General features: G+C 42.8%; 1 protein-coding gene across 1 annotated transcript in view; it reads right to left on the minus strand.

The window, feature by feature from the left end:
• The window catches only part of G9a (histone-lysine N-methyltransferase G9a), a 153493-nt gene that overhangs the window by 49158 nt on the left and 81644 nt on the right, over nucleotides 1–22691 (minus strand). The window contains exons 13-16 of the mRNA XM_070530331.1: nucleotides 12893–13008; nucleotides 10886–10924; nucleotides 10734–10797; nucleotides 6020–6123 (exon numbers count right to left, since the gene is read on the minus strand). Of these exons, the coding sequence (XP_070386432.1) occupies nucleotides 6020–6123; nucleotides 10734–10797; nucleotides 10886–10924; nucleotides 12893–13008 (323 nt within the window). The remainder of the gene's footprint in view (nucleotides 1–6019; nucleotides 6124–10733; nucleotides 10798–10885; nucleotides 10925–12892; nucleotides 13009–22691) is intronic.

Raw genomic sequence — 22691 nt, forward strand, 5'->3', positions numbered from 1 at the left:
AAGTCCTCCAGACAAGATGTGATTAACTTTGTGACAGAGGCTTGGGCTGCACTTTCCGAAGACATCGTCCATTGGTCTTTCAAGCGGTGTGGTCTCTCCACTGCCCTCGACAGCTCAGAAGATGGCGAGCTGAACAAGTGACTGGCGTCTGCAAATGAAGCTGCAGCTTCAGCACTGGAGCCAGAACACAAGAGGGGTTGCAGAACGAAATCCTTATGGTATCTTCGACTGGTCGCCTCCATCCCCGCAGCAGAGTCGGGCGCATCCGGCGTTCCCCGAGCTCAGAGGTAGAGGACAAGCGCGCAAGCCAAACGTGCAACTCGCTTTCGGAGGAGTAAATGGCAGATGCGAAACCACGTGACTACTACCAATGTCCGATGTTTTGTCTATCCAAAGCTCCCGGCGCTGCCGGGATAACCGGCAGACACGCCGGCGGCAGCGACGCGGCGCTGCGATGACGTTTCAATCTCGACGACTGCTCCGACGACGCAGCTCGGAGTGTCTCAGAGCGCTCGAAGATGGAGGAGAGAAATCGAGAAGAACTAGCCGAACGCAGGCCACGCAACCTCTTTCAATCAGCCAAATACAAGGCTGCTCGTAAGAGCACTCCAGAGCACTCAGAAACGACCAGCCGAAGATGGCATCGGTATTCTTTTTGATTCGTAAAGTGATGTTTCCTTTGATGGTTTTGACGAGCACGAGTAAATAAAGGTTTTCTCGGATGCCAAAGAAACATTTTGTTCCAGTTATTTCATGAAAGCCATCCATGGTTCGTCACCCTTGGTTTAAGTGGAGCAGTGTGTCATTCATGCTGCCTAGACACCCAGCCAGCCACTACTGTGTACACATTGTACACACGCACACCAGTTTTGTTTGCTTACAACTGGCTTCCTCATTTGCTTTCGCCGCTCATCACTTTGCTAGCTTGCAACTTGGATGCCTTTCCTCTTTCCTTTGGAATGCAAGATAACATCCCATGATAAAAGTTGAGGTTATGTCTTGTCAAACCACGCTAGATGCATTTTCTAGCTTTTTCCGCTTCCTTTTGTTTGGTCCCCAAGACATGGCCCACCCTACTTTTTCTATGAATTAAAAAAAAAATGAAATTATGGGGTTTTTCCTGTTTTCTATTAATTTCAGGTGGCAGGGGGTGTGGGGGGCAATGACTCCAGATATTACAGTATATTCAGACAAATGCCACACGCAGACTTCACAGCAGTAGCACTAGATTGCGCAGCGTGCCTAGAGGGATGCATAAGAGAAGAGCCTGGCTGCATACATGACGTGGTGGCAATACGGCATGTCACTACATTACTTCAATGCTAATTGCGTTAACATCGACATGCATCGTGAGATTGATTCTGCAGGAATTTTTTATTAAGCAAAAGTTATCTGCCCTGTGCATTATTCGCTCGAGAATGTGCACCTTTGCGCAACAACCGCAGCTCTTCTATAGCAGATTCATTTGGAATAGTCCTCACTTGCATCTATCTCTCTCCCAAGTGTTGTTTAACTCTTTCTTTACCCCGCCTATTCAAATCAATCACCTGTGATCGATGCTTTAGATCACCGATTTCGACACATAGGAGCCATTTCTTATCCACCTAAGACCATCCAGTGGTTAGAGCAGGCACTTCACTTTCAGAATCAGTTTAAATTTTCACGCTCCAGGGATGCTGTGATTTTTGACGGACTTTTTGTGAACTAATGTGCATATGAGGTAGCGAAAAGGGGCGTGGCTGCCACCTTCTGCCACGCTTGAGAAAAAAGCATGCTGCTCACGATTACACCACACTAGCATCAAACTTTTGTAATCAAATGACTCCCAGCAAGTCAAGAACTCAATTACATCGCCGGCTTTGCCGTCCGACAGTGCTGAGCGGTGATAATTAACCGAAAATGACACCAGCTGTTCACTAGTGAGCTTTGGTTTGGAGTTCGAGTTGATTTATTTTGCGAAAGTGTGTTTCTGAAGGTCCGCCATGTGTCCAACATGTGGACCTGGCATTTTCAACCAGTTTCCAAGAGTTTAGGTTTCGCTTCTCTCATAAAATCCAGGCAAGGGGCGCTGCCAGTGAAACTGGCAGCGCCCCTTAACTGCTGCACTGCATAGCATAGCTTAACTGCACTGCACTGCTTAACTGCATAGTTATTTGCAGCATAGGGCTGCATCGCGAGAAAAACGTCGTGCTCGAAACTATGCTGCACCTGCACTGCAATTTAGTAATGGGGGCTCGAGTTATGATTCTGAAGATGATGGCACAGCAGATTCAAGCTCTGACGGCGACAATGTTTTGAGACAGCCTGGGACATTCACAGCTGTTTAATGGTGAGTTTCCTTTATGGCCTTGAGCGGTCTCCTTGTGCGCACTTATCTGCCGATCGTTTTTCATGACCTGAGAGCTCTGCTGATTATCTTCAGAGTGCATACTTCACTTGGTTATTATGTGCTGCTATCAGCAGCAAAAAAACTTCTGTTCACACCAAGAAGGCTGCCCATAGCACATCTCGGCCCAGCACTGAGCAGTGCAAGACAGTTTGCAACAGCGTGGGATTTCTTTCTACTCTTCTTCATTGCAGAGGTGATAAAGACAATCTGCAAGAATGCAAACAAATATGCCTGGATGCATAATCTTGTAGCTGCCCAGCTACGCTGAGAGCAATCAGTCCTGGAAGAGGTGCATGATTCTACACGGACTGGTGAAGTACTGTAGGCCAAAAAAGTAAACAAACCACGGCTTAGGTGGCCGGAGCGGCTGCGAGACCACAACAGGGCGCTGCTATCTCACTCCGCCCTCACTATCACACGGGGCCTTGTAACACTTGATAAATTTCTAGTGCGCCGTTTGGCTGCTCTGCTGCTGACGGTCATAATTAAGGGGACCGTGCATCGCCGGTAGTCCAGCACATGGTGCTGTCGCACAGTAATGGACAGTTATGGGGCATCAAACCGTGGCACTGAGAAGGAACGAAGACCCGTTCTGTTTGTTGTTTCACTTATATTCACCTTATCTTTCATATTAATGCATGTCGCCGGCGTCCACTGCTGCTTGATTTTAGACAACATTACGCAAGTAGCCGCAATGGCGGCTACGGTGACGCATGCTCTTTCACACCGGCGCGATAAGTTACAAGCGCCAAGCTTTACTGCGGGCGTGGCTTCTCTATCAAGATTACTTTTCCGGCATTGGCTCCAGCAGTCAGTTTAATATTTATAACAGCTACACCTCTGAAAACTGCTTTAATTAGCTACTACAATACTTATGCCGTTAGGAAACTTTTTTTACAGAAGTACCGCCGGGAAGAGATGATTGGGAAGACGAATCAGAAAAACTAGTTCATTGTGAAAGTTTATTCACGGAAACATTCCATGGCTTGAAGGGGTCCTCAGTGCGATGAAAAGTTGCCGTCAACCGCAATGACTTGGCTTACTCGCCTTGGCATCAAGTCCCAGAGCGCCACCACTATAGCTTCGAACGTTCGCGCAGCGCTTCCCACTGTGTAACTTATCGTGCAGGCATGAAAAAGCGTGCGTCACCATAGCCGCCGTTGCCGCTACTTCGGCAACATGACTTGTGCGATGTTGCCTAAAATCAAGCAGTGGTGGATGCCGGCAACATGTACTAATATGAAAGATAAGGTGAATATAAGCAAAACAACAATCAGAACGGGTCTCGTTCTTTCTCAGTGCCGCAGTTTGATGCCCTGCGGCCGACTGCTACTGCATGACGGCACCATGTGCTAGACTGCCAGCAATGCATGGTTCCCTTCGAGACGACTATCAGCACCAGAGCAACTGAGCGGTGCACTAGAAATTTATCAAGAGTGACAAGGCCTCGTGTGAGAGTGAGGGTGAAGTATGGCGTCACTCGGGGAACTCTCGCCGTCAGCACACAGAGCGAGATAGCAGCGCTGCGGCGTGGCCCCGCAGCTGCTCCGGCCACTTGAGCCCTGGTCCGTTTACTTTTTTGGCCGACAGTACATTCCTTGGACTTCTCTGTGGACCATCCTCAAAAGATGCCGAAAAGGCGGAACTGCAAAAAGTGTTATGAGGACCGCAAAGTTAAACAAAAACCAGAGGTCTTGTGGGAAAAGTGCAGAATGCACTTATGCTTCACAAAATCCAGGAACTGCTTCACCGCATGGCATGAGCAATGAACTGGTCTTAGTTTCTTTTTTGTATCCGAAGAACGGCGGTGTACTGAGCATTTATTTTTTCAGACACTATTCCGGGCTTACTAATCTTTGAAATGTATATTCTGAATTTCCTTTGATATTAATGCTTTTGTAGGTATCATGTTTCTTATTGTTTTTATCAACTGGTAGCAAAAAATGGCGCTTTCTAGAATTTTTATGTTTTACCAAATAAATTTTTTGTTTGGCAACGTATGTTTTTGGAAAAAGCACTTCATTATGCACAATATGCTATGCTGCAATGTGTGCTGGGATATTATTTGTAGTGGTAAATAATTTTTTTTTTCAAGACCTATAAAAAATGACCGTTTTCTCGCGGTAATGAAAGAGTTAAATATTAAAAATTTAAATAAATATTCAACACATAAACTGATATTTACAATTTCGAATACTTGCACACTCCTACTCGGAGCAAAAATCTGGCTATGAGAAACGCCATAATGGAGTGATCTGAACCAATTGTGACCATCTTGTGTTCTTTAATGTGTGCCAGAAACATCATAAACCAGCATTTTTACATTTAGCATTATTGAAATGAAGCAGCAGTAGCAAGCTGGAATCGAACACACAGCCTCGTGCTCAACAACAGGATGCTGCAGCCATGCAGCCATTGGGCTACTCAGGTTGGTGTTCAGTTATGATCAGATGTGAACAGAATATCTCAATATGAATGAATATTAGGCTCATAGAACAGGATCTGCTCCTGTGACACGACAAAGCGCTTCAAAAAGCCCTGTTTTATTTTAAATTAACATTGCAGTTGTTTGTGAAGTGGCACAGATTGGTTTCAGCTTCAAGGAGCTGTAGTTGTGGAGTGCTGGCAACAAGAACTGTGCTGTAAAGCACACCTTAACTTTTTATTTACACAGTAAGGTCCCTTTCAAGATGAGCTCCGTTTGAAGTTGAATTCATGATTTGAACTAAACAAATTGCTAACTTATAACATAAGTGGTCTAGCACGAAAAACTGAAAATATGCGTGCAAGACTGGAACAATACACTAAGTCTAATCTATCCCTAACTTGAAACCTATTCATTTTGCCCTTCATCAGCAAGCATTCGCATATATTACCAAAATTTGCCACTTAGTGCAATGGATGAGTAGCACAGAATCAAGCAAAAAGAATTGTAACTATACTAACTCAGACAAACCATTTTCCACAATTATAATCATGCTGATAAAGGTTTAATAACTTTATATGTTTATGCAATGAGTGTACAGACTTCTGAAAAAGTTTAATGCTATAGAATAAATATCAATACAATTTCTGTCACATCCTCAGACTTGGACAAAATCGTGATTTCACATTATAAACAATGCTAAGCCACCTGACACAAACATCAGGTATCTTTGGTGAAATACGATTTGCCCTTCACTGAAAGGCTTTAGACATCGCAGTCTAGGTAAGAGATTTCATTAGTACTTCTCACATTAGTGAAACTACTAAATGTGCTAGTCCTCAGGCAGGCTTCATGGAATATAAAATTTTATTGCCTAATCTGCTTTACGTCTGGTACCACAGATTAGGTTCTTGACACATAGACAAAGGGAGACATTCACAACAGTTCAACAAGGATCGAGACAAGCGGTTAAAAAAAAGAGAAGCACGATGTACATGGCCAGCTTATCTAGTCAAACTGTCACAAAAACACAGCTCACACCTCAACATCCAATAATAAGACACTGTGCAAGCTGCGCAGTTTCAGACTGTGTCAGTGCCACCAGTTAATGCCACACATAACTTCCACTAAAGTGATTGTGGCCCATATTCCAGCAATTTAGGAGTCAGACAACAGATGTTCCCTGTGTGTTCAAAGCAACTCACCTGTGAAGTACACGCTCAACACGCAGCTTGTTCTTTAGCAGTTGGCCAAGCATCTGGTTGATGCTCAGCAAGGAGTAGCTTGTGGCTTTGTCATCCTTACAACACTGCAAAAGACAGTGCTCAGTGCTACTTCCAGTAGTCTTGCATGCACATAACTGCAATGCCAAGAGAAGCAGGATCACAACAAAAAATCTGCGGTAAAATTGGGACCTCAGATATAATTCTAACTTTCCCTAGAAGGATTGTGTCCCAGATTGTGTCCCAGAGTGATCTTATAGGCAAATTTTCTCTGCAAGTTCAATGCAACTCACCTGTGGCACACATGCTCAGCATGTGTGTTTCACAGGTAAGTTGGCATGTTCTGCGGACAAGGATTCGATATGAAATTCAAAATGTTGTTATTGCGATAGCAATTACATGGACCACTCTAGGCAAATTTCCGCCGTCACCGTGGTGTGCTGTATAAAGTCCAAGTGCAATAACATCGTGACCGCACGCCATATGCTGTAGGTGCAAGCAAAAGCTTGCAAGGATGAGCAGACAAGGCTAATGGCTTGATGTGGTGGTGTCTCCTCGTGCTTAGACAGGAGGAAGGCAGGGAGAGTGCGCGCCACTTTCTTACATGCGCAAGGGGGGGGGGGGGGGGGAGCAGGGAGACGTGTGCACTAGGAGGGGGGAGCAGGTTAGTGTCGCCTTCTGCTCTATCTGCAGTGGCTGCATCGACTGCGTACATCCTATCTTGGAGGCAATCTGCAATGGGTTTGAAGGCTAGCCGACTGGAGATAGCTGAAGGCTTTACGTGCACTGTGTTCTCCCACGCCTAGTTCACATTGAAGCGACAGGCAGCCCGAGGGGGAATTAGCTCACCGCTGCTGCTGCTCTTCATCCTGCCAGTGTTCTGACAGCGACTGCCCGCGGTCAGCGAGTGAAATGTGTTCTTGTTTGCCTGTATGCGCATGACAATGTTCTTGGTAATTTAGTAAGTGACTGTTTACAGCAGGTTATGCAGCTGATAAAACAATTAACCTTGCTTCATATAGATGTCTGGGAACTTTTTAAACCTTAATTGACCTGACCTTTTCTGCCAATGACCTTTCTCTTTTTTTTTTTTTGCACAAATTTACCACCAGGCCAGACGAAATATCTATTTCAACAACCAATTTATGTCATGGTAATGCAGTCAAAATAGCTTCATAAATTAATAGGTGATAATGCGAAACATTAAAACAGTGGCTTTTGGCACCACTACTTTTCCTGATGTGCAAGAACCTTTGAGATACCTTACAGCAGCAACAACTACACAGTGATGCTGCCACACTGCTGTGCTAGCCAATTAACCCTCTTTAGTGGTGGGCCTTTTGGGTGTTTCTGCCCGTTAAAAGCAGTTTAGTAGTCCATATACAAGGGGCTCCAGTTCTGACCCGCTTGCTAGCCTGCCTTTGCTATGCAGTCACACATGCTCTTTTATCATTATCTCACTCGTTTGTTGCGTGCTATCAACTGATTTCACTTCATGTAGTGTTTTGCACTGAGTGTGCAGTGGAAACAGCATGTAGCCAAAAGGCACAGAGTCCTGATAAGCGAAAGGTGACGGTATTTTCAAACAAGAAAAGAGAGCCAACGTGACGTTCTGTAGTGATGTGGTACCCACAAGTTTTCAAGCGAAGTAATCAGCGAGGAGGAGAGAGCAGCAGTGAGGAGGGCAACAAAGGTGGAAAAAAAAAAGACAATGCTCGCTTGCCTTTGAGCTCAGAGTAGTTTGTGGATCTCTTCAATTCAAATTTATTGGCAATATGCTGCAGAACATTTTAAAACTTTTCTTGATTTTAACACTCAAACAAAGTTAATGATTATGCTATCTAATTACTCTAATTATGGTAACTAGCACATTACTCAGAGAAAAGACATTGAATGTAGGTTATAAAATCCAGAATGATTTCCGCCGCTGGGGGTTGCTTTGGTCGACGGTGCATCGACAGCGCGAAAAAATTTCAAGAGGGGGAGGGGGGGGGGGCTTATGGGGCTTCAGCCCAAGTCCTCCAAATCACAGATGAAAAGTTCCTGAATTTTGGCATCACTTTAAATCTACTTGGCGTTCTTGTACCGGTTCACTATGCTGGAATTTCTGGGACGTATACCATCCCAGCAACACTGACTCATAAGCTTTCTTATGCACTCGATCAGATACAAATGCGAGCTGCCAAGAAACTTTAGCCTAAAATCTAACAGACTTCTGTATAGATGTCATCACTAGTACACAGGGGTTTCACCTCAAGAGACAGAGAGTGAGCAGAAATTGTAGCACGGCTTAACTTGGGCACAACAAAGGGGCTGCACAGATGCCCAAACAAGATAACAAAAAGCGCTTCAATAGTTAAGTGCAACTGAAATGTGTTTGAGGGCGAAAACGAAAGGGCAAAAGGCACTTTTTAATAGTCTACAGCATAGGGCAGCACCACATACTACCATAAATGATTTCGTCTTTCCACTGGGCCACTAGTCCTTCAGTAGAGAGGTGCGCCAGCTCTTCATGAAGTTCCTTAGTTATGCTGAACCTGGGAGTGAATGGTGCTCACAAAACACAGCTTAAAAATGTGTACAAGTTGCCTGTACAAAATCATGTGTGTACAAAACCACACGAAGACCTTCATTACAGATGAATGTGAGGGAACATTATCTTCCAAGTGGATAGAAAGCTATTAAAGCTTGTCACTAATTTACCTTCTCATAGCATGTGTGTGTGTATAACTTGCTGTGAGGGTAGTCTGTGCACAGCTTGCTGTAGAATTCGTTTCAGCACGAAAACTTCAGCCAGAAAAGACAAACTTGTCCTATTTATGTCCTTTTTTGTGAACATGTTTTCTTCTATAACTGCTGCTGTGTTGGAAATTCCTTGAAGGTTAGAGAAACTTGCAATAAACACAGAATAGGGAATATCTAGAATTACTTGTGCAACTCATAAATACAGTAATGGTAAACTAAAAGTCACAATTCAAATCTCTTACAAGCCAGGAAGTAGCTTTGGCAATAATTTTGCACAAGTAGCAATCTTAAAAGCATGTGCAACTGTAAAAGATGCAGGCTGCTTTACAAAGAAAATTGACACTTTGGTCACACAGAAAGCAGTAAAGAAAAGAAAAGGGAAGGTTTATGCAGTATAAGAGAGAAATCCTGCTTTGCTGACTGGAAGCCTTGCCCCAGACTGAGCCAGTTGCTCTACCACTGTGGTACTAACCACTATGGTAGTCAAAGTTTACACCGAGAAGTGTGAAGCCAAATTGACAACAATAATTAGCAGTCACTTGGAAGTCTGGAAATGTGATGTTCAATTTTTGGGGAGTGGAGGTTAGGAGGGGGTCGAATGTGCCGATTTTTACAACTTGCATAGGAACTTGAGGGTGCAGACTCCTGAACTGTTTCGTTACCACACCTATAGAAATTGATCAAGTTGATTGCCAGGTTTTCTATGCATTGTTAAACATTTCTGTTCAATTTCTTCTACTAGCAGCATCATGCAGTTTCTGAAATGATGACTCAACTAGTTGTCAGGTTTGCCAATTATTGGCAGATTGGGTAGAATGGCAAAATAAAACTTCAACTGGAGGTATCGTCACGACTAGCCTCCCACAGCCCTAGCAGTTTTTCAATTAAAAGGTGCAAAATTTGCACTTTCGTCAAGTCAGCAACGTTTTTGAACAGCAGCAGCAGTGAAGACACAGAAACTTCTCTTTGGTGGTCTGTTTTCCGATCCGACACATAGGCCGTTTTAATGATGTCTACTCAAACAACGGTCAGTGGTGGTCTAGTCAGTTTGGCATTTGGGACAATTTTTGGAGCAGGAGAAATGTTGTTCTGGAGCAGTTTAGGAGCAGCCACACCAGCATTGTGGAGCAGCTTCAGAGCAGAAAAATTGGTCTTTTTGGAACATTTGGAGTAGTACAGCAGTAATTTGTGGCCATTTTGGCGAAGCTTCTTATTACTTTGCAATCAGTAAGTGCTGCTCAAGCATGAAGCAAGACACAAAGCTAACAGCAACCAATTAAGGTTGCCTTCCCACGAAGGGTATACCATGCATAGTATGTTGCAAACATATTGATTTGGGTATGCAAGGAACTTAACTTTGTAAACAATTCAATAAAATTTTGGGGCCTAATGAGAATAATTTGCACCGTCAAGCAAAAAAGTGATGGCAAATGTCTTATGTGCATTCCAAATGACAGATGCGCTTTGATATGCTTTACCGCATAAGACAAAATGTCTATTACGCCCAATAACAATGCTAGAAGCTCGACAAGAAACTATGTATCTATGAACGGCACCGAGATGAGATGCCTCCGTATGGTGTGTCACAAACATGGTGATGGCAGTTGGAAACAACGTTCGTACCATCCCGTACACTCACTTTTATTGCGAGGCGGTTTGTTAGCTTCCTGAGTGTCATGTGGCCTCTGCGGATAGATACTCAAGTCGATTCAGCGTAAAACCATAACTTCTGTCACTGATACCCGGCTGACCTTTCGAAGCACTGCCTTTTACGGCCCCCAAGGGCTCAAATTGCCACAGGCTCCTCCCCCCGCCCCCTTTTCCCCCTTTTTTACAAGACACCTCTGATGGTGGGTGGCTATTGCTGTGATACTGGTTTAGCAAAAAAAGTGGAACTGAAAAATAAGTAAGGAAAGCTCAGGACCAGCAGCTGCTATGAAATTTTACTTACTGCCAATGGTGTGTCACCAAGCTTGTTTGGGGCATCAAACCGAGCCTTGTGGTTCAGCAGCAGCCTGCACATGCAAAAAATCTCAGGCTAGGATCAAAGGTCCCTTCTATGACCACTTTAATCACAATATCAGGCTGACCATAAATACTCACACCACCACATCATAGTTGTCCTGCCTTGCAGCCACGTGCCTTGAAAGGAGAAAGGGAGAGAACATGCATTGTCAGATGCTGCAAACTAAAACATTTTGACAGAATTATTTGCATAGTTGGGGTAATTACAAAGTGAATATTTCCAAATGAAACTAGTCTTTATTCCGCCCAACTTCTCAGGGCCAACTTGGCCTCTTCCTCAGGGGTTTAACAATGGATGACATGCAGCACAGCTTTAAATAATAATAAAGTGAGGGGGTAGATGACAAAGGTGGGCCTTCCTCATTTTATATGAAAGGCCATCTCTTTGTTAATCCCTCCATTCCCTCCCCCCACCTTTAGCTGGGCTGGGATTCTAGCCTCAATAGATATGTCTGCTCAATGCTCAATTTTCTTTAAGTTACCTCTGAAATTGACTATAGAGATGACAAGGCCTTATCTAGCCCAAATTTTTACAATCTGTATAGGCCGCGAGAACGGGCTATAGGTGGCAGCACCATCTCCGCATTAGTGTGGATGGGCAGTAGGCGGTGTGCATTGAAATGTACCAGGCAGCACTTCGCTGAGAGCGATTTGGGCCGACTGTATGTTAATGACACATGTTGACTGCAGCATACTGATGATATATTGCCCTCCAATGCCACATTTTTGCACGATATGCCCTGAACATTCCTACTATATGTGAGAGGAGCGTAAAATGCAGTTGCTGTTCTGGTATACATACATGGTGATTTTTGTTGAAGTGCATTCAGCCTATTCTGCTGGCACTGCTGTTGCACAACTCAACTTTCTGCTATCTTGCACTGGTTATAAAAATGTGTTTTCCTGAACAGTGAAGTTAAACCAGCTAGTTATTGTGACTCTACTTCCCCACTTGTCTGCATACATTAGTACCATTTACTTCTTTTTTGATTCTCTGTCATGTACAAGATAGTTAATAAGCTTAATTATACAAGTTAGGCCTCTATGAGTGGCAGTGCAGTGGCAGGGTCACCATGTGGCTTCACACGCATTTCCGTTTGTTTATTTGTTGTTGTTTTTTTTTTGCAGTAACGCTAAACACATAGCATTTTAGCACAAGGATATTTTTGCATGATTACATGTGTGAGAATGGTGCGAATAATTTTTTAATTATTTTAAGACCCAGCCTTATGGCACTGTTTTTATTTGTGAAAATAATGACTGCTACCTTCTGTCAAGCTAACAACACGTGCTAAACAGTGCATATATTAGCCGCCAGCAACTTTGCTTTGCTGCACACTGTGCCTAGCGAGTGAAATTTTACACGTGATCCTCTTGTAATATTCAATTTCCACTTTCCTTTTATGGCAGATAATTTATAAGCACAAAAATTTATTATGAGGTAGAATTCTGCATAATGGGATACCCATATAATGTTAGTACACCTCAGGAACAGCTAAGGATGGTCAGCTAAGGATGGTCACAGCTAAGGATGGTCACAGCTTAGGATGGTCACCACTAAGCGACAGTCATGCAAACATACACTTAAGATCGAATGTACCTTGCGATACGATATGAGCACTTAATATTTTATTTCGTACTGCTGAATGACCTCGCACCTCCTCGTTCATGTTTCGTGGTATCCCCAAAATTGCGCAAATATCAACACTTTGCTACAAGGAATCACCAAAGCACCGCATTCAAGTATCGCAGCGACCACTTTAGTTGTTTAAACAATGCCAAGTGTTTTTGTGAAGTACTTGAATCACAATGCAGCAATAAAATTTGAATAACTATGACGAACAGAGGGTGCAATAATTGCACAATTGCATGCTCAACATGTGCAGTCATTGATTTTATTGCAGTACAAGCCAAATTAGTTTTTACATCATCAAAAAAGTATGTACCACCATTTACGACTGCGATACAACCACGGAACAAACAAACTTTAAATGATATGTGCGCTGTCCGTGTACATGTAAACAAGTAGCGGCTAGCTCAATCTCACGGCCAATAGTGTAACATCAGAGTGGTGCAATAACTAACAGAGGGGTGTCACCACGCTCATTGCTGGCATTGGGATCACAGCCGCGCTCCAGGTACATCCACGAAATCTCCACATTGCCTGAGAAGGCAGACCAGTGTAGTGCTGTGTTCTCCTCCTGATCAAAGAGCCAAAATAAATTTTTTTACCACAAGCACAATATAACTCTGCTGCTTCTGAAGCAAAGAACTCAAGTCTAGATACAACATGTACACATGGAACTGTACAATTCCCAGAACAAAAACATTTAGAATGTAAAGACTAATGCGGTGTCTAACAACCTTAAGTGAACAAACCATAACAGGTTCACGGCAGTTGCACGTTCAATAAAAAAATTATTAATCAGGCAAACAGCAATAGCACAGAAGATGCAGATGAACTTCATCTTCTCATATCATTTAACAAATTATTTGACTGATTAATGAACATTCAACACAATTGGTAAGAGAAAGGCATAAATTGAGTAACATTGAGTAAATGAGATGTTTCAGGCTGGAGCCCATATTTCATCAAAGGGTCGTGTCTAAATGTCGGCTCCAAGCTGAGGCTTCCCTTCTTTACCCAATGTTAATCAGTATCACTGATAATACCACTACTTTAAAAAATACAGTAGAACTTTGATTCAACAAACATTGACTTAAAGATGTTTGATTGTTTGACCAGAGCCAGTAACATTCACTTAAGTTCATATTTTATGAACAACATGTGTATACAGAATGCAGGGAATTTCTTGATGTTCTTTGTTCATTTGATCTGCATCAAGTATCTTCAAGAAGAGTATGGTAGCGCGATTCAAAGACGGGACAAGAGAAGACACAAAGGGACACACACAGCGCTGTGTGTGTCCCTTTGTGTCTTCTCTTGTCCCGTCTTTGAATCGCGCTACCATACTCCTCTTGAAGATGCATTACCAACAAGCCCACATTGCAACCCTCGTGCATCAAGTAGTTTGCAAGCCAACACGTGGAAACTCAATTCTAGATCTAGTCCTCACAAGCGAACCAGAAAATATGCTTGTTCACATCCTTGAATGTATTAGCGACCACAACGTAGTACACTGTGAATATCTTTTACAAATTAGTCAATCAGAAAAAGCACCGAAATCTATTTACGATTACTCCCGTGCAAATATCAACGTGATTCTTGCAGAGCTGTCATCTTTCTTTGTGTGGTTTTTGGAAACCATGGCTTATCACAATACAAATGATAACTGGCTCGCTATCCGAAGAAAGCTTACTGAACTGAAACAAAAGCACATTTCCAAAATTGAAATCACCTCATATACATAGAGCGCATGGTTCACGTCTCAAGTGAAGAGAGGAATCAATAAAAAGAAACGTCTTTACTCTAAAGCCAAGTTGTCCGGCTTGGATGGTGATTGGCAGCGCTACCGAGAGCAATCAAATAAATGTAAAGCGGGAATTGAAGCATATAAAAACAAGTTTTTAAACATTGACATCGTCAGCATGTTAATTAACAATCCAAAAAAGTTTTGGAAAGTAATTATCCCTGAACACTCTTCTAAATCCACTATACCAATCGTTAATAATGGCGTGCTACTCTCACCATTTGAAGCTGCAACTGAATTAAACTCATTTTTCAGCTCTGTATTCACAAACGAAAACCCAATACCACCTGATCTTACATTTCTTTCAATTAACTCATCTATGAATGACCTTATAATTACGCCGGAGGGAATAGAATCAGCCATCGATCGACTTTCGAATAACTCAGTGCCAAGTCCAGATGGCATCTACACAAAGATGCTTAAAATGATTAAGCCTATAATACCTCCTGTGTTAGCCGCACTTTTCCAGCAATCAATAGATACAAGAATTGTACCGGATGACTGAAAAATCGGTCGTATCACTCCCATTTACAAATCAGGTGACCGATCAGTGCCCTCAAACTATACACCTATATTCTTCACTAGTATTCCAGGTAAATTACTTGAGCATATATCTTCAGCAGTTATGAAATCGTTCATCATCATCATCAGCAGCAGCAGCAGCAGCAGCAGCAGCAGCAGCCTGGTTACGCCCACTGCAGGGCAAAGGCCTCTCCTATACTTCTCCAACTACTCCGGTCATGTACTAATTGCGGTCATGTTGTCCCTACAAACTTGTTAATTTCATCCGGCCACCTAACTTTCTGCCGCACCATGCTATGCTTCCCTTCCTTTGGAATCCAATCCGCAACCCTTAATGACCATCGGTTATCTTCCCACCTCATTACATGTCCTGCCCATGCCCATTTCTTTTTCTTGATTTCAACTAAGATGTCATTAACTCGCGTTTGTTCCCTCAACCAATCTGCTCTTTTCTTATCCCTTAACGTTACACCCATCATTCTTCTTTCCATAGCTCATTGCGCCGTCTTCAATTTAAGTAAAACTTCGTTAAACCATACCCGCTTAAACAGTAGTTTCGTTTTAAAAGTAGTAAAGTCAAATCGCCGACTCAGCGGCCATAGAAGATAATGTGTTTTGTATCCACATAAAGCGGACCAGCTACCCATCGGTTAAAACGTAGCGTTTCAACTTTTCGTCATGCAAACACGGCGGTGCGCCGTCTCCATCAGGCGGCCCTGCAGAACAACAAGCCTCAGAGATCGGAACGACCTCCAAGCGCCTGTGCATTTGCGTGTGAAGCCACATCAACATCAACATCATTTCCAGGTACATTTCGTCTATTTGCCCTCGGTGAACGAGGGCAAATAGACGAGAAAAGAGTGGCAGTAACGAAGGGGAGGCTAGAGGATTGGTGGAGGAAGTCAAGGGAGAGATAATACCAAAAATCGGGAAGCTAATGTTTTCTATACTATTTTAGATATTTATTTTGTGGGGAGGAGGGGATATAAAGGAAAAAATAGGACGGGGAGCAAAAGGTTAGGTGGCGCCAGCCGCCGCCCGTTACAAAGGGTGTAGCCACCATGCATCCCTCCATCCGTGCCAGAGAGCGTTATGGGGTCATGCAAGCGAGGACTCGCGTCGTTCCGAAGCTCGGATAAAAAAGACGCGGGGTGCTCAGCATAGAAGAAAAATTAAACATCGTCCGTGCTATCGAACGTTACACGAAGAAGTCGGCGCAGGCACGCAATAGGGATCTGCTGTTGACTACAGTGTGTGGCATTTGGAATGTGAAGAAGTTGTTCGGCAGCGCTACGGCAACCGCGAAGACATGTCGGCTACGAGGTTCGACTTTTCGCCATCGCTGCCTGTGTTGTTGCCGAAGTGTCGACTAGCGATAGAGATGAGGATGACACAGAAAGCAACAGCACGGGCGATTCAGGCCCGACAGTGGCATGAGCTGCGCGTTACGTCAGCCTCATGAATGCAATTGTCGCGACGAGAACAGGGGTGCGATAACGTAACTCTATTCCAAATGAAAATATTCCAAACTCCGGCACCCGGCAATGAAAAAGGTGCCCCCGGGACTTCTGCAGCACTTCTGCGCACGTGCACGGAGAATACATAACGCCAACGAGGAATCTGCCATGCGAGTGTTTGCCGAGAAGAGGGGGCTGGCTGAAAAGCTGGCACGCAGCTTCAGTAAGTTTGAGGTCGCTGTCGTCGTCGTGCTAGGCCACCGCGGCATCAAACGAAAACAACATTTTTGTCACGCGAAGTGAATAAATAATGCATGTTTTTTTCCCCTTTCATCACACTCTCTCTGAGTTCCGTTTTCAACAGGTAAGTGGGCGATCTCATGCTATTTCGGTTAAACAGTACTACCGACAGTATGTACTTTTTCCGAGCTCCGGCCAACTACGGTTTAACGAGGTTTCACTTTACAACCCTTTTCGTAAGCCTCCATGTTTCTACCCCGCACGTGAGTACTGGTAAGACACAGCTGTTATACACTTTTCTCTTGAGGGATAATGGCAACCTGCTGTTCCTGATCTGAGAATGTCTGCCAAACACACCCCAACCCATTCTTATTCTTCTGATTATTTCAGTTTCATCATCCGGATCGGCGGTCACTACCTGTCCTAAGTAGATGTATTCCCTTACCATTTCCAGTGCCACGCTACCTATCGCAAACTGCTGTTCTCTTCCGAGACTGTTAAACATTACTTTAGTTTTCTGCAGATTAATATTTAGACCCACCCTTCTGCATTGCCTCTCCAGGTCAGTGAGCATGCATTGCAGTTGGTCCCCTGAGTTACTAAGCAAGACAATATCATCAGCGAATCGCAAGTTACTAAGGTATCCTCCATTAACTCTTATCCCCAATTCTTCCCAATCCAGGTCTCTGAATACCTCCTGCACTTCCAATGCTATTCACAGTGTGTTTACAGGAGGTATTCAGAGAAATATTTACCTGAACATAACTTTTTTCCAATAATCAGCATGGCTTTCAGAAGGACGCTCTTGTGAAACACAACTATTTGAACTTATAGCTGATCTTCATCAAGCTGTTCACGATTCAATAAAAATCGATGCCATATTTATTGACTTCAAGAAAGCATTCAATAAAGTTCCCCATTCTCGCTTAGTGATGAAACTTGGCTGGCTTAACATTCATGGTAAAAGTGTTAAATGGATCTCAAGTTTTTATAACCAATCACTACCAATTTGTTTCCGTAAGTCATCAGTTTTCTCTTTAGCACTAGTTAAATCTGGCATTCCTCAGAACTCCATCTGTACTTGGACTAATCCTATTCTTAACTTACATTAATGACATCAGTAACAACCTGACTTCAACAGTTCAGTTGTTTGCAGATGACTGCATTCTTTACAGACAGATTATCACCTCTGAAGATACTAATATTTTACAGGCCGACCTAAACAAAATTTCACTTTGGTGCGAGCAATGGAAAATGGAAATATATGTTTCTAAAATAAAAACAATGTCATTTACCAGAGCCAGTAATGTTCACTTAAGTTCATATTTTATGAACAGCATATGCATAGAGAATGTACCTATGTTAAAATATTTGGGCGTTCATTTAACTTCAAACCTTACATGGAATGATCACATTGATGAAATAATTTCGAAAGCAAATAATACACTTGGATTCATTAGGCGAAATTTGTATTTAGCAAATCAGTCAGCTAAACTATTAGCTTACACAGCTCCAGTTCGTTCAAAGATGGAATACGCTTCCATAATATGGAATCCAAATCAGACATACCTAATAAACAAGCTTGAATCTTTACAAAATAAAGCAGCACGTTCCATCGCTGAAACCTACTCTAGAACATCCAGCATCACGGCTATCAAAGAGTCCTTCCAATTACCCTCTCTAGAAAAATGACGACTGTTAGCACTGTTTTCCCACTTCCACAGATTGTATCATACCCCGTCATCCTTTACAGCATCCCATATCAAACCCCCGCAAAGAATTTTCCGCCGCCTCGACCATCCCTTCAAAGTGCATCCCATGTTTGAGCGTATGAATCTCCTTCAACAATCACCGCTCTTTCTTGCTATTTGTCAGTGGAACAAGCTGCCAAAAGAAATTGCTTCTATACATGATTATGACTCATTTGTAACTCATTTGAAGCGCAGTTTAAATACGCATGTCGAGTAAAAACAAAATTTTGTGCCTTTGACGCATTGTAAGTGCATTTAAAAGCTTTGTACCGAGTGTTATTCTTTTTCCCATCATTTATGCATTTTTTTTTCATGTTGTTGTATTTGGTGATCTATACTACAGTGTTCTATATTGCCTTTCCCCCAAATTGTGTCTGGAATATCTTGTTGTTAAACCCCCCACCCCTTAGTAATGCCTGTAAGGGCCTTTAGGGTATCTGAATAAAGCAACCTTCAAAAATGTCTTTCAGAAATGATTCCATAGCAGATATGAATTGTTTCCTCAGTTTAGTGAAATAGCACATATTTTTGTGCAAGGGCCATACCCATGTAAGGGCTGCATCTCTAAATTTCAGACTAAATATTTAAGACATCTTGAAAATTATTCGTAATTCATTATTCAGAATAAAAAAACAATTGTTGGAAGTTAGCACTGTGTCCGCGTCGTACTTCTGTGTCTCATCCCTTTTCATGCGCTAAAAAAGTAAAAGTTATGGAATACCAACATGCCCAAACCTACACTCTTTCAGGTAACAGTATGTTCAGGGATACCACACCAGATCTAACCCCGACGAAGCGTATTCTCATGGCAGATTGGTTCAATATCGGACACACTCTCAACAGTGACCACTTCATCCTCCAGACATAGATCACGGCCAGTTCGAGTTGACAGGATGGACGGCTGCTTAGTCTCACGGACTGGGATTCATTTCGAGCACAGCGCACACAGTGCAACCTCAGGTCTGGATTGCTGGGTTTTAATGGTGCAAGGGCATCTTTGGCCAAAGAGCGTCAAGTCTATGGATATATTCAACGATTTATAGTATAAATACAAGAGTCAGACCAGAGTGGTAAGCATGTTGAAGTGTGCTATATAAAGGGGCAGATAATTCCTAGTTAAAAAGATATAAAAGGCCTAGCTAAATAATGCGGTTAATGTTATATCAGGTACCTCATCTGTGCATGGGTTAGAGGTTTCGGTGACTATGAGTGATCACTTGTTATATGTTATATTCTATGTATGTGTTATACAGATTATTTTTAGTTTTCAGTAGTTATAAGCAATAAAATTTTGCCTCAAAGCCGTCAGCAAAGTACTTTTACCTTGCGAAAAGGTGCAAGACCTCGAGGCATTGAACTCCTCAGGCTCTTCAGGTTTGTGATGGAGCATGGCGGTTTGGGTTGTAGTATATATTGTTTAAAAAATTGACATTGGCAAGGTATTTAAACACTCTGCTGACTCTAAACATAGGGTCATGGGATAAAAATAATGCAAGGTGAGATGGTATAAACGAAGTCGAGATGGCTACAACAGCGCTATAACAATACACAAATTAAACATAGCTCTAAACAGCTTCCGAAGTTCAGCTCCAGGTAAGGAACAGATCAGTTATGACATGCTAAAGAAACTGCCGCAGCAGACGTTTGAATGCTTGCTGGGCTTCTTTAATACAATTTTTGATGCTGGTTGTCTGCCCTACAGCTGGAAAGAGACAATCGTTCTACCGATCCTCAAACAAGGCAAAGATCCCTCCGTGGTTGCAAATTATCGGCCGATAGCTTTAACTAGCTGTTTATGCAAAGTGTTTGAAAAAACCATGAATCGCCGCATTATACATTTTTTTTAATACAATGGTATACAAGATCCGCTACAAGCCAGTTTTCGTGCAAGATCAACAACTGACAATGTGGTCCTCCTTGAATCGCACATATGAGATGCCTTTGTCCATAATCAGTACTGTCTTTCTGCATCCTTTGATCTCGAAAAGGCATATGACACAGCACAGCGGTATAGCATAATGCAAGACTTGACCGCATATGGGATAAATGGAAACATGCTACAAGTCACACAGAGCTTCCTCTCCGATCGAAAGTTCCGGGTGAGGATAGGTAACAAACTATCTCGAACTTTTGTGCATGCAATAAAATGGTGTTCCCCACGGAGGTGTACTTAGTTGTAAGCTGTTCATTGTAAAAATGAATTCGCTTCGAACTTTTGTACCACCAGCAATCGCCTACTCGGTCTACGTAGACGATCTGCAAGTGAGCTTCAAATCTTGTAATTTATCCATACGTGAGCGTCAGGTTCAGCTTTGTGTAAATAGACTATTGAGATGGGCAAATGATAATGGTTTCCGCTTTAATACAGAAAAAACAACATGCGTACTATTTACAAGAAAAAAAAAAGGCCTAAGCCCTGATCCGTCCATTGAACTAAATGGACACAAAGCGATGGTCAAAAGCAAACATAAATTTCTTGGCGTCATTTTTGGTAGCAAACTTGCATTTATTCCAAACATCAGGGATTTCAAACTAAAACGCCTCAAATCGATAAACGTCATAAAGATTGTGGCTCATTATTCCTGGGGAACTGACACGCAATGCCTGCTATCACTCTTCAATAGCCTTGTGAAGTGCCAAATAGACTATGGCAGCATGGCATTTCAGTCAGCGTCTAAAACAATGTTAAAGATGCTTGACCCCATATACCATTTAGGCATTCGGCTAGCCACTGGTGCTTTTTGGACCAGCCCTGTTCAAAGTCTCTATGCAGAGTCCAATCAGTGGTCCTTGGAGTATCAGAGAATGCACTTAGGAATTACATATGCCCTCAAAAAATAGCTCAGAGGGAACACCTGTGCAGAACACTAATGGATGATCGAACATCAGAACAGCTGTACACAAACAGGCCATCACTAGCTCAGCTGTTTCCTTTGGCTGTCACAACTGTTGCCGAAAAATTAGGGCTTAGTTTCTCCGATATCTACGAAACTGGACCCAGTAATCTCATTGCTCCTTGGTGCCTCCGACCAGTTCTGTGTGACATGACTTTTAAAGCACTTGACAAGAAAAACGTGCAACGCGAGGCTATTATGCAACACTTCTCATCGCTGGAAGACAAATACAATGCAACGTCCTTTTTTACGGACGCCTCAAACACAGCTAAGGCAGTCTCGTGCGCTGCACATTGTCACTGCTATAATATTACAAAAAACCTCAATAGAAACTGAAGCATATTCACTGCCAAAGCATATGGTATACGACTGGCTGTGGATCATATACGACAACATAGCATACAAAAAGCTATTATCTACACAGATGCTTGAGTGTCGTGACTGCATTAGCCAGGGGAAAGCTGGGGGATAACCCTGTTTTTAATCAGCTGCTAAAATCGATTTATGATGCTTACAATGAAGAACTTTCTCTCGTGGTATGCTGGGTACAGGGGCACTGCGACATAGCAGGAAACGAGGTGGCAGATTAGAATGCTAGAGAAGCTGATCTACGATCTACGTGGTGACATTGAAGTTACTAAGGTCCCTATTCGAGATATTAAATCTTCTGTCCGTAACCGGCTGCACCAGCGCTGGCAACATCAGTGGAATAAAGAAACTGAAAACAAATTACACGCAATAAAACTCCAACTAGGCAAACTTTTTCGAGTTCCTTGGCATTGATTACAAACTGCTTGTTCTTCATTTTTCAATAAAAAGTTATGTGTGAGATGTGTGTGTGTGATACGAAAGCGACATAGGATACCATAACTTCCATGAAACGTTCCTGGTGGTATGATGTCTTCCACTCCTGCAGTATGGGATTTGTAGTTTGTTGTTAACTTGACAGTCCCAATCCTTTTGCCGCTTTGTGGTGATCGCAGCACGGACTACCCGAACATAGTCCTTGAGTGGAAGATTTATTTCTGTTAGCCTTTCATGGGCTGTCACTACTGCATATTGGCCCGCCTTTTCATTTCCCAAGATTGTAACGCGGCTTGGAACCCAACAGAGACGAATTAATTTACCATGATTTTCACTTTCACCAAGCATTCTCAGGATGTCGCCGAGAAGAGGTTCGCACTCTGACTTTCTATGGAGGGATTTACTAAGTGAACTGAGAGAATGCCCACTGTACCTTTTGATTCCTAGGTACCTAAGTTACTGACAGCTTGCAACATTATTGTTATGGAATGCTAGTAGACTTCTGAACATGCACAGCTCCCTTATTGCTTGCATAAAATTTGGAAGCATTGAACTTCGCGATACACTTCCTGATATTCAATTCAACATTTGGCTTTCCTTTTTCTTGATTCGATTCAATAATCAATTCGAAACCTACTATTCAGTATTCGCATACACCTACATAAAACATGAAAGCAGTTCTGAAAACAGAGTGAGCACGTGGATTGGAGAAAGGTGCACAGAGGCTCACAGTGACAATTGCTACCATTCTTATCAACAAACTAGGCTTCACAGAGAAGTCTCCT

This window comes from Dermacentor albipictus, chromosome 1, assembly GCF_038994185.2.
Source record: "Dermacentor albipictus isolate Rhodes 1998 colony chromosome 1, USDA_Dalb.pri_finalv2, whole genome shotgun sequence".
Lineage (NCBI taxonomy): Eukaryota > Metazoa > Arthropoda > Arachnida > Ixodida > Ixodidae > Dermacentor > Dermacentor albipictus.